General features: G+C 34.7%; 1 protein-coding gene across 2 annotated transcripts; it reads right to left on the bottom strand.

The window, feature by feature from the left end:
* Nucleotides 1-751: 751 nt before the first annotated feature.
* Nucleotides 752-10,731, bottom strand: taco1 (translational activator of mitochondrially encoded cytochrome c oxidase I). Of its 2 annotated transcripts, none has more exons than NM_001082873.2 (5): nucleotides 10,213-10,731; nucleotides 8,516-8,622; nucleotides 6,652-6,782; nucleotides 6,408-6,570; nucleotides 752-1,165 (listed from the first exon to the last, which is right to left on the bottom strand). In NM_001082873.2, exons 1-5 carry the CDS (start codon nucleotides 10,526-10,528, stop codon nucleotides 956-958), a joined length of 927 nt encoding a protein of 308 aa, NP_001076342.2. In that variant the 5' UTR covers nucleotides 10,529-10,731; the 3' UTR covers nucleotides 752-955. The 2 variants fall into 2 exon arrangements, with proteins under 2 accessions (NP_001076342.2, XP_068080743.1); XM_068224642.1 differs by lacking the exon at nucleotides 752-1,165 and adding an exon at nucleotides 1,970-2,209 and having other exon boundaries at nucleotides 10,213-10,728.
* Between the last annotated feature and the right edge of the window lie 2,375 nt (nucleotides 10,732-13,106).

Below are 13,106 nucleotides of genomic sequence, written 5' to 3'. Positions count from 1 at the left end.
CTCCACACAGAAACGCCAACTGAGCTGAGGTTCGAACTAGCGACCCAGCAACCTTCTTGCTGTGAGGCGACAGCACTACCTGCTGCGCCACTGCCTATATATATATACCTGAGTTGAAGTCAGAATTTTTAGCCCCCCTGAATTATTAGACCGCTTGTTTATTTTTTTCTCCAATTTCTGTTTAACAGAGAAAACATTGATTTCAGCACATTTCTAAAGATAATAGATTTGATAACTCATTTCTAATAACTGATTTATTTTATCTTTGCCATGATGACAGTAAATATTATTTGACTAGATATTTTTCAAGACACTTCTATACAGCTTGAATTGTCATTTAAAGGCTTAACTAGGTTAATTAAGTTAACTAGGCAGGTTGGGGTAATTAGCCAAATTATTGTATAACGATGGTTTGTTCTGTAGATTACCGAGAAAAGAATTTGCTTTAAGGGGCTAATAATTTTGTCCCTAAAATGGTGTTTAAAAAATTATATTTTATTTATAAATTATATACACATCGACACACACACACATACATACAGCTTTCAAAATATTGGGTTTTCTGCTTTTACAATATTTAGCTGTGTACTTACTGCTGGTTCTTCCCGCCCATCATTCTCACGTGCCTGCTGGAGTGTGCCTCAAAGTTGGCCTCAGCTCTATCAGATAAACAGCTCAGTGACAGACATGAAGGAAGCAGATCTCATGTAATGTTTGTGAGAAATACTACAATAAAAAGAATCTACAAATCTAAGAATAATTCTGTACATCTTCTTTATTGCAGTGACAATAAAATGGTCAATCATGCCTTTTTCCATCACACAGAATATATCCGGGTAATGTGCAATTCAATTTGACCAAACAGCTCCATTTCTTCAATCGGCTCTTAAGGCATGTACATAATGAATTAGTCCATCAACGCTTATTTTGCAGTTTGTGAATCGACTTTTGAACATTATGTCTGTGCGTGGATGTTATCCCATACCCGGACCACATCAGGGCAGTCATGGAGAGCTTCCAGCAGGGTGGACGCTGTCTCTAGCTGAGTCTGGGTCAGGAGAGACGGGGTATGAGACACAAACTCTAGACTAGAAGAGAGAGTGTGGACTCCCAAGCTTTCCAAAGCACTGCGCACAGCCTTCATGGATGTCATGTCACAGATAAACTGAAGAGGAAAGAAAGATGCTTATTAATAACCAAGATCATTTCTCATTAAGAATTCAACAATCTTAAACTATGTCCAGTGATAACACAGCTAGAGGAATTTCTTATAATTCAAGGAGCATTTGTGGACCAAACTGATTCCTGATTTGAATCTTAATTTATTCTGAAAAGCAAACAAGAACATCATTTTAATCTGCTGAAACTGAACTAAACTAAATAAACATTTAACAGTAACATTTAAGAAACATTGAAAAAATAAATTACAGTATATTGAAAAAAAACTAATACATAAATAATTAAAATATATACACACACACACACACACACATATATATATATATATATATATATATATATATATATATATATATATATATATATATATAAGAACTGATATTTATATATATATATGTATCAGTGCTTCCCACAGGTTTGAAATATACATGTGGTGGTAGCCGATTTAAAACACACCATTTACCCACATTATATAAATAGTTAACTATATGCGACAAACAAAACAATTTAATTTCTAATAATAATTGTATTTATTATGTCACTGTTTTTTTTCAATGGGTTGAAGTAAAGAAAAAGACTTTAAAAAGACTAAAATAAAAATAAATACTTTTATACTATTCAGGAGCCATGTGCAACCACTGACAGGTCAAATCTGCTTCTCTCTCTTTAAAGTTCAAAGCAAACTTGAATGCCAAAACATTTTAGATTTGTAAATAAAATAGCTTATGCAATATATTGTTACACCTGGCTCAGGGATGTAACATAATAAGGGAGACGACAAGGAGAAGTATAATCAAAAAGAATATTTATTTAACTCAATTTAAATTATATAATCAAAATATCAGTATCAGTATGTTATGCAAATGTATGGATGCGGTAATTGTTGTCAGTGATAGTGTATGGATGCGAAACAAAGCATAATGGCCAAATAGGAGCGCGGCTCTGGCCAACTGCCAAGTAACAAACTTTCTGTCGGGGTTTAAATAAGGGCGCTGACCAGCATCAGGTGCACTGAAGGCACGCCCCCAATCTAGAATCAAAATCAAACACACAAACAAAACAACGCAGTCCTAACATATATTAACATCATCAAATTAATAAAACAATCAGCAAATAAAAAATAAATGACAGAAAAGTCTAAGTCAGACATTATCTCTAAAAATGATCATAATTGCAAGATTAAAATGAGTATATATTTTTTAAATAAGGCAAATGCGTTGATTAACCATTACTACTGCTGTACATATATTTTACAGCCAGTTTAGACCAGTCGTTTCGTCATTTTTTTGCAAACCCATGCCTCTTTCTTTCCCCCAACACAGTTTCGTGGCCCCTTATGAAGCACTCATGAAACAGAGGTGAGGGGCTGTAGCAGTGAAAAGTGAAAGTACCCACCCCCATTACGTCGGTAGTGATTCACTCTCTGTATTACGCTGCCTGACTGCCTGTGGTTTCAATCAGGTTCGGTGCTGACGTAATGGGAGCGGGTACTTCACTTTTCACTGCTACAGCCCCTCATCTCTGCTCGTGTCCAAACCAAACTTAGATCAGCACAGTTTTCCTCTTGGCAGGTTTTTACAACCTTCATACATGTTGAGAGATTGAGTTGATCAACTTGATGACAGAATATGTCTTATCATAATCCACACAGACGTGACTTAATAAAGCATGAAGTCATGTATGATTTTAATCGTTGCATTAGTCTGAATGTAAACCCTCTCATCAGGCAGCGCTGGAGCAGCGTGAGAGAGCAGACCACAACGCATCTTTGATTCAGTTGAATACTGGTTAACAGGTTTCAGTATTGGAATCTCTGCTAACTTGTGGTCCAGATACCTGGAGAAACTGAGATTTCCTGACAAGATCTGGCATGGAAAGTGTGATCTAATACCTACAACACAATAAATATTTATACTTTTATATTAGACACATCTGATGCTTGTATTTGCAGCATCTCCACGTCCACAACTTCATACATTGGGTTAAGTTAGGCTTTACGGTCTCCTTTACTTCAACCAACCCCATGACGTCAGACACAGCGACATTCCAAGATGGCGGCACCCTAGGTCAAAAATCTTTAGTAAAACATGCCGTTTTCTTCTGAATGGTTACATTAATCGAGTTTGTATTTTCATTAAAGTGGAATCCAATGTACAAAATAAGGTAAACTTGACTGAATGCTTTATTTTCCCTTTAAGTCCATTAAGAAATCAATTTTAGACTAATACAAGGTTAAACAGTAAGGATTTTTCTAATGGCCCTGTATTATCATTAGGAATCGTGTAATTGTTTTGAGTTTTCCTTCCCTGATTAGGGAATTTAATAGAGTATTTGCAGTAAAACGTCTAACAGCTGTTGTGGATTGAATCTTTTTCCAATAAAAGACTTAAATACAAAAAATAAGGTTTTATAAAGATGTATTGTTGGTCATTGGATGAATGTCGGCCCAACGGAGTAGCTTTACTCAAACAAAGAAAAATTAACACCTGTTTAAAATGATTTAAAGGGCACCTATGGTAAAAAATCTACTTTTCAAGCTGTTTGGACAGATCTGTGTGTTGGTATAGTGTATAGACCGTCATACTGGGGTGATATGAACACACCCAGTCCTTTTTTTTCAATTTAACTACAAAAAAAAGGGTCGGCCAATTGGAGCTGTTTTCAAATCGATCGCACCATTACGTAGGTGTGCGATTCCCCCCGCCCACCGAATTGATTGACAGCTGCGCGCATTAACATGTTCCGGTAGACGCGTGTATATGTCAACAAGACCAAGCAGACATACGCAAAGCAACCGGGTATAAAAGGTCTGTTCTGCTCGCTAGGATCAGCAATCATCATCAAATGTGATTATGAGTAAGTTTCACATGTTTAAAGTGTTTTAAAACAGAGTATGTGTGTAATTAATTACAGCGTTTTACTTCAGCTTTACTTCATCAGCACAGCCGCGTGTCAGAACAATTATAAAAGAAGACGCTTCAATCCCAGTTTGTGGAAGTTAAATCAGGTTTATTTTGTACATTAGCATAACAGATATCCACACTTGAGGTTAGCCTTAACTAGGCTAAGCGCGCTCTGTCTGTCTGCCTGCCTGCCTGCCTGCGTGTGTGTGTGTGTGTATCATCTGCGGTGTGTGTGTGTGTTTGTGTGTGTGTGCGCGCGCGCGGGCGTTAACTTCGTAACGATATTGTGTGTGACTCATCAATGCAACTTCACAATACTGATTAGTAAAGGTTAGTTCTTACTGTAGTATCTCACAAACGCTACGTGAGACCTCCTTCCTTTAAGTCTGTCTGTTGTCTGACGCAGCTGAGGGAGGAGGCATGTAGAAACAGTGGGCGGGAAAGAAAAAGCTTAAAGGCGCAGTAGGAAAAAACCACCCCCTGCTGGAAATCAGTATAAGACAGCATCTTGTAAAAGGTATAATGAAAAATCTGATGGGTATTTTGATCTGAAACTTTATATACACATTCTAGAGACGCAAAATACTTATATTAAATCTGAAAAAAGGGGTAACCTAGGTGCCCTTTAAGACCTAAATTTAATTTTAAGTTTGTGAGAACCTTTATGTGCTTTTAATTAAATCAATTCTATATTATACTATGTTTTAAATTTTGTATTATCTGATGTGGATTGAAAATTTCAGGGGCGTCACAGTGGCGCATTGGGTAGCACGATCACCTCACAGCAAGAAGGCCGCTGGTTCGAGCCTTGGCTGGGTCAGGTGGCATTTCTGTGTTGCGTTTGCATGTTCTCCCCGTGTTGGCTTGGGTTTCATCCAGGTGCTCCGGTTTCCCCCACAAGTCCAAAGACATGCCTTCGTGTGCTTTCACCCACAGGAGGGGGAAGACGGGTCTGTGACTAGCGCCTCCATCGTTGCAGGACCAGATGGCTGCCCGCCCTCATCGGACTATATCCACACCCCCTGTCCCCATCCCCTGTAGCCATGTTGTGTCTTGTCTGTGTGTTTTTGAGCTTGGTTGCTGGGGCTCTTTTTTGTCTCCCTGGTCCCACATTGCTCTAATTCAAGGGCAAGTTGGGAGGGAGTTTTTTTGCCTCTATTTCCTAATATGTATCTTACTTCCCTTTCTAAATACTACCTCCTGTGACCTGTTTCCCCTGAAAATTGTGATGTTTGTGTACGGTCGGGGGGTTAAATTTCACTATACGAAAGTGCATGTAACAAATAAAGGCCTGATTTAATTAGATTTAGAGGTGAATTGGGTAAGCTAAATTGTTAGTGTATGTGTGTGAATAAAAGCTTATGGGTGTTTCCCAGTAATGGGTTGCAGCTAAAAAGGGCATCCGCTGCATAAAACATATGCTGAATAAGTTGGCGGTTCATTCCGCTGTCACGACCCCTGATTAAAAAAGGGACTAACAAGTTTTTCCCCTAAAAGATATGAGAGAATTATTAAGAATTTACCTTTGCAATTGGTTAACCTAGTAAAGGAACAAATAAAATATTTAACAATAACTCCCAAAACAATTGATCTGAGGATAGAAAATGCTTAAAAATATTTTTGAGAGATTGTCTATCACAGTGTTGTTTTCCAGGACCTGTTAATTCTAAATGTTCAAATTATGACTCACATTTATCCTGCAAAAGAATTTCTAAGGTTAAAATGTAATATTGATGACTCAAATGTATGCCACTTTTGTAATTTAGATATTGAAACACTTGTTTTTTCAATGTAATTTGGTACAAACATTTTGGGACGAAGTATTAGTTTGGATACATCAGAAAATATCGGTAATTATTTTCTCATGGGAAATTATTAAGTTTGGCATAAAACTTAAAGATAAAAATCTCTTTCTATCTTATATAACAATATTAATAAAAATAATTTATTGATATTATTACAATCTTAGATTCATGAAAGTATTTTCCCCCCAAGACTAGTGGTGTTTAAAGAATTTGTGATATATTTGAAGACATTAAGAGAGACGAAAAGCCAAAAAGCAAGATATTATTTCATCATTTGAGGATTTTGGTTTCATATTGTGAGAACTTCAACTCCCCTGCTGTGCATTTTTCTTTATCATTTATTTAATTTGTACATTTGTTATTTCATTTATTTAAATAAGTATTATTATTATTGAGGATGGAAGTATTGTGAATGTAGATTGTTTATCTCATTCTTTTATATAATCTAAAAAACTATTAATGCCTTTCTGTTATTGTTTAAGCATTGTTAATAAAAAAAGACTAGAAAGTGTGTTCATACCTGTAGTATGGGTCTGTCCTCCTCATCTTCCATCTCCTGCACATCTTCAGCTCCGGCTTCAATGGCCAGCTCTAGAGCTTTCTCAGAGGAGATCCCGTCTCTGGATGCAGCCACGACACCTTTCCTGTCAAAGTTCCGACGTGCTCCTTCACGTAGCGCCCCACTGTGGACAAACAGACAAATCCAGCTGATTATGAGTGCTTATGTACTGTAGGGTTTAGCAACACAGCTCATCAGTGCTTACCCATTTTTCGTCATGATACGTTTGACTTCATTAAGGGATCGCATGTTGTTGTCGGTCAGAACCTCGATGAGTATTTTGCATCCGCCTGGTCCGGTGGCCTCGTAAAGATACTGCACTCCAGGCTTTGACTTCTGTACAGGGACAAGACGTGTCATTAGGCTTCTAACATCTCCAGTAGAATATTCTGGAGCATTTCCGGTGTCACTTTATGTGCCAGTGAAGATTCAAAGTAAGTCCACTAAATTAGTGTATTATGTCTTCAAAGGTCAGATGAAAGTGTAATAAATACTCATTATTCATCATATTATTCACTGATCTCATTATGAAACAATTTTATGAACCGCATTTAAAACTTTTTATTTAGATAAAGAAGTTGATATGAAGGATAGTTCTGAAAAATACAATACAATGTACTACAATGTAAATAAGCTATTTCTTTACATACATGCATATACAGAGCTCAGCATAGATGAGTACACCCCATATTGAATATCCATTTCTCAGTGATGTAATATATTTTGGTGCATTTGAACAAAAGTGATTTAATAAAGAAATATATTTTTAGAATAATATTTTAGTCACAGAACATCTGTAGAAATATAGAGATAATACATTTCATTTTATGTGAAATATTGCAAAAAAAAATAACAAACTACAAAACTTCATATATTTTTTGTTTCTCTTGATTTTTTTGCTCTTTTTACCATTTCAAAAAAAAAAAAATCTTAAACAAAAATTTGGACTACTATTATTGGACAGATATTGGGAGTTATTTAGTTAGATTAGCTCAAGATTGAGCTTCAGGACTGACTAATGTATATGCACAAATATAATATTGTAAAGCTTTATTGTAAGATTTGGAGATTTGTGACAGGCTACAGAACAAACCACTTTAATCAAATGACTTACTCAACTGGCCAAATCAACCCAGCCTATTTACACCTTTCAACTGTACTTAAACAGATAACTAGTATCTTGCAAAATAACCAGAAAAATGTACTGTTATCTTGACAAAGACAAAAGAAATGAGTTATTAGAAATTAATTATTAAAACTATTGTTTATAAATGATGTGTAAATTTTTTTATTATTTATATATGTGCGTGTGAATGTGTACATATATATGCATGCATGCAAAAAACGAGAAGGGTCTGGATGCAGATGCAAGCTAAGACTTCATACAATGCTTTTAACATATACACCTAAACCTACCCCTCACAGTGACGTCATTAGCTAGTTTTGTCTGGTCAACTTCATTTCATTTGTAAAAGTCCTGGCTGTAAAGGAAGAAGATACAGGTACGTGACTGGCCTGCCTACAGTCCCGACCTGTCTCCAATAGAGAATGTGTGGTGCATTTTTAAAGCGCAAAATGGGACAATGAAGACCCTGTATTATTGCACACCTAAAGACATGTTTGCAGGAAGAATGGGAGAAACTTACAGCTGAAACACTTCATCACTTGGTGTCTTCAGTCGCTAAATGTCTTTTAAGTGTTGTAAAAAGGAATGGCAACATTACAAAGTGGTAAATGCTTTACTGTCCCAACCTTTTTTTTAAATATGTTACAAGAACCAAAATTGGATTGTGTTTATTTTTAAAAACCATGAGAAACACATTAAATAATGTGCTGTTGTATTGTCTGCAATCAAATAAAAGTCAAAGTAAATTTAGAAATCATTTCTTTTCATTTGCTTTTTGCATACTAAACATCTGATTTGGGGTTGTGAAAAAAACAGGAAAAACTGAAGCTAAGAAAAAATACTGAATCTTATATTTTGTGCAAACTACAGTATTTCTTCAAATCCTGTTAAATACCTAATGTCATTTATTTATGCAAGTAGTAGATATTTAAAACAGTCTTACGGCTCCCTTTAGTGCTCCTTCAATGGTGGTTTTGGGCAGATTCTTGTTCCGGCACTGCTCTAGAATTTGTGCCAGTCCAACATTTAATTCTGGATTGGGTCCTCCCTCTGAAACAAAAACACCTGGTCATCTAACACAGAGTCACTGCAAAATCACCCAGTGGCATCATGGTACTTTGAAGTATACCATAGTATTACTATGGTACATGTGTAGTTGACAAATATGTAGTAAAATTGAGGTAAAGTTGGTTTTAAATTCGCACATTCGTTCATTTAACTGTCACTATATTGTTTACCATGCTAATTTGAACATTCAATCAGAATTAGCATGTAAGTATGACTTGAAAACAACACGAACACTATCTAATTGACTGTAAGCATGGTTGTTTTTTAATAGTCATTGGCTGCTAATATGATTTTCTTATTTAGAATTTGCAAAGAATACTTTTCAGAAATTATATTTTTAAGGAGAATGCATGAATATACGAATATAAAATTAACTTAACCTCTATTGTAGTAAAAACTTTTTTTGGCAAAATCGTTTTTGAGATTTTTTTTTATATTCATGTAGTTTGAGGTCTAACAATAAAAAGTGGTCTTTGTCAATTTTTTTTTTCAACTTTGTCAATTCTTTCACTGTTTTTTTTTATTATTGAATTGTAGCTTCATTTTGTGCCATTTATTTTATATGAAATCATGAATCATGATTTTTTTTCTTGACTTGTCGAACATTTTTAATAAACAGGTGTCACACTAAATAACAACAAAACTTAACAACAGTGGTTAATATGAGAACAATTAAACTGGTGCAGGTCATGATCTGGGTCCTTCAACTAATTCACAATTTTCAGTGGAATTGCCACTATTAATAGAAACATATAGACTAAAGAATTATTGTGATATTTTTAATGCTTTACTAAAATTAGACATAAGTTACTTATTAATCATTTTAAAATTTTCTGTAATTTATTAAACTATTCCAGAGACAGGAGTCAGACTCAGAACAGATTTGAGATTTGACTAAAAATTTCATAAAAGCATTTTTATTTTATAACAAGAGGCTTATGGAAGACAAAATGTTTACCCTTTTTTTGTTTTTAAATGATGACAATACTAATTCCAATCATTTTAGTCAGGTGGAACAGTGAAACTATAACATCACGTCAGCAAATTGCATCATTATTAGCCAGTGATGGGTTTTTATTGAGGTAAAGTTGGTTTTAAATTTGCATATTAGTTATTTTAGCAGTCTCTATATTGTTTACCATGTTACTTTTAATACTCGATCGCTAATATGATTTTCCAATTTAGAATTTGCAAGGTATACTTTAAAGAAATTATATATTTAAGGAGAATGTCTGAATATCTGAATATAAAACCAACTTTAGCTCTAACGTTATAGGCTGGTTTTATATTCGCACATTTGCTCAGTGACAACTTGTGAGAGGCTCCCTTTATAGTTTACTATGGTAATTTGAATATTAGTTCTGAAATTACATGTAAATATGACTTAAAAACAACATTAGCATTATTTATTTGACTATGAGCAATGTTGTACTTGAATAGTCATTGCCTGCTAATATGAGCCATATTTAGGCAAAAACAATATTCTCTGAAACTACATTAAGGAGAAAGTCCAAATGTGTGAATTTAAAACCAACTTGACCTTGGACTTTCACTCAAATATCATGCATTCACCTCTGACTGCAATCCTAATCATCATGGTGTACTTAGCAATGACCCGGGCTCGAGCAGCATCTTTGGGTATTTTAATATCCTTCACTTTGGACCATTTGTTGTGTCCTGCCCAGCTCACAGGACTGGAGTGCAGAGCTCTACATGGGTGAAGGACTGGACACTGAAACACCGCAGACGCTCGCCTGGACAACCTGAAAGCCCTCAGCATGATGTTCACTAACATTCCTCTTCTTTCACCGGGCACATGAGCTGTGTGTTTGACTCCAAAGCAAACGACTTTGGTCAGAATGTCATGCTGCCTTTGCTTTAAAATCATACGCTTCCAGCGTCGTGCACGCGTTAACAGGAGAGTTTCAGGTACTATTTTGCGGTCATGATTAGAACATTCATTGATATAACGCGTTCCGTTACTAAAGACAGTAAACTAAATGTGTATGTTAGAATTTTGTAGTCATTTAATTAAGCAGAGCGACTTCTTAACGCACGAGTCCAAGAGATAGCAACACCATAAACGTCATCACCGGTTACACTAATTTCAAAATAAAAGTACTCAGAGTAGATGTGAGGTGAGATGTGAGGTGGCCCTCAAAAAATTTCTTCAACACATTTCTAAACATGATAGTTTTATTAACTCATTTTCTAATAACTGATTTATTTTATCTTTGCCATGATGACAGTAAATAATATTTTACTAAATATTTTTCAAGACACTTCTATACAGCTTACAGTGACATTTAAAGGCTTAACTAGGTTTATTAGGTTAACTAGGCAGGTTAAGGTAATTAGGCAAGTTGATTTGTTCTGTAGACAATCGAAAAAATATATAGCTTAAAGGGGCTAATAATATTGACCTTAAAATGGTGTTAAAAATTTAAAAACTGCTTTTATTCTAGCCGAAATAAAACAAATAAGCCTTTCTCCAGAAGAAAAAATATTATCAGACATACTTTGAAAATTTCCTTGCTCTGTTAAACATTATTTGAAAAATAATTAAAAAGAAAAAAAATCTAAGGGGGGCTAATAATTCTGACTTCAACTGTAGTTGTAGTCAAGAGATGCCTTAAGGGTAGAACTTTACTTTTCTAAAGAAGAGGGTCTGCTTTAGACCCAATCACTCAATGTGGATACCAAGACTTCTAAGACAATTGATCAATCCTTGTTTAATTTTTTTTATGGAAAAATAAGAAACACTATATTAAAAAATCTGTAATTTTGAATAATTATGAAAAGTTGATTAATTTCATCAGTTTTACTAATGTTAATTCATTCAAAATTAAGTGGATTAATCAGCATCTTAAAAATCCTGCCACTTTGTGGAATTTTATCCCAAATTAGTTTTTCTCTAAATTACGGAGTTACATTTTTTTTTGCTCTTGTGTAATTATAATACTGAGAAAATTCCATGGAGTCAATATAGGGCCATATAGAAAGTAAATAGAGGCAGGTCTGGCCCTGCCGTAAACGTCAAAGTTAGACACCGCCCCCTTGTCAAATCAGGGCCACAAAGTGAAACCCACAAAAATGTGAAGTGCAAAGTAAAAACAGCATCGAAAACTCACGGTTGACTAAAAAGCAAATCTAAAAGAGCATTGCAATTGACTAAACGGGTTTTGTAAAGGCAATGCTTAAAAAATGTGTTGCCAATATATAGTTATATATATATATAATATATATTTTTTATCGCAAATATTTTAGCTTTATTTTGCATAGCTTGATTTTTTTGCAGTTTTTTTTTGTTTGCAAATTAAATTTTTATTTCTCAAAACTTAATTTTCCCTTTGCAGTTCTTTATTTTTGTTAGCAAAATTAATTTTTATTTCTCAAAAATTGATTTTCACTTTGCAATTTTTGGAGATTTGCATTTATTTTTATTTATTTTTTGCTCAATACTTTATTATTATTATTTTTTTTTGCAAAACGTTCCTTTGTTTTGCGAGTATATATGACCCTAGATTGACTCCATAAAATTCCGACCAAATCTACAATATGTTTGTTATTGTGGTCATTAATTTACAACAACTTTTTCCCTACATAATTATAGATTTTGGCACAAGAGATTTATTGTACAAAAAAAGTCTAAAAAAAAAATTATTTAATAACAGAGGAGTTCCTTTAAAACCAGTAGAGGCACAGCTAAATAGATGTGTTTAAATTCTTGATTTGAATGTGCCTTATGTTCTGGATCAGCTGCAACTGTCTGACTGTCTTTTTATGAAGACCAGTGAAGTCCATTACAGTAATCCACCCTGCTGCTGATAAAAGCATGAGCAAGTTTCTCTAATGCTCCATTCACATGGGGCTTTAGCGTCAACGCTTGACAGAGGGCATGTGATAGCAGCGTCAGCCAATGGAATTAGTACGCAATAGGCTACTGAGCTGGTGTATTTGCATACAGCAATCTGATTGGCTGACACTTCTGTTGGCGCTTGAAATGTTGAGCAAGTCCCAACTTCATCAGCCAGCAATGCCACTGAAGCTGCGCCGACGGATCCACAATGAAGTTTGGCAACTCTTGACGTCACCCATTCAAAGTGAATGGGAAGCGTTGAAGCTGACGCCTCGTGTGAATGAGGCGTAAGACCTCACAAAGCATCTAATTCTTGCAATGTTTGTGAGATGATAGTATGCTGATTTAGTTACTGCTTTGATATGACTACTAAAACTCATATCTGACTCTGGAATAACATCAAGATTCTTGACCTTATTTTTCTTATCTTGACCTGATTCTTGACTTTATTACATCAGAATGAACAGATGTTTTATTTATTTATTTATTTATTTATTTATTTATTTATTTATTTATTTATTTAATCTTATTATATTTCTGGCAAAATATTTTATACACAAATGTAAATTTTGTAAGCGTAAATCTTTCAGATTTTTCTTGAAGATCT

Source organism: Danio rerio, chromosome 12 (assembly GCF_049306965.1).
Source record: "Danio rerio strain Tuebingen ecotype United States chromosome 12, GRCz12tu, whole genome shotgun sequence".
Classification (NCBI taxonomy): Eukaryota; Metazoa; Chordata; class Actinopteri; order Cypriniformes; family Danionidae; genus Danio; species Danio rerio.
The sequence above is the reverse complement of the archived record's forward strand: the minus strand, read 5'-3'. Positions and strand labels throughout refer to the sequence as shown.

Bases quoted from the DNA above. Each gene is read 5' to 3' on its own strand.
- taco1 (NM_001082873.2), bottom strand. From the start codon at position 10,528: ATGATTTTAAAGCAAAGGCAGCATGACATTCTGACCAAAGTCGTTTGC. The intron at 8,623-10,212 runs GTGAATGCATGA...TTTTTGTTTCAG, and splicing joins GATTAGGATTGCAGTCAGAG to AGGGAGGACCCAATCCAGAA. The intron at 6,571-6,651 runs GTAAGCACTGAT...GTTTGTCCACAG, and splicing joins CGTATCATGACGAAAAATGG to TGGGGCGCTACGTGAAGGAG.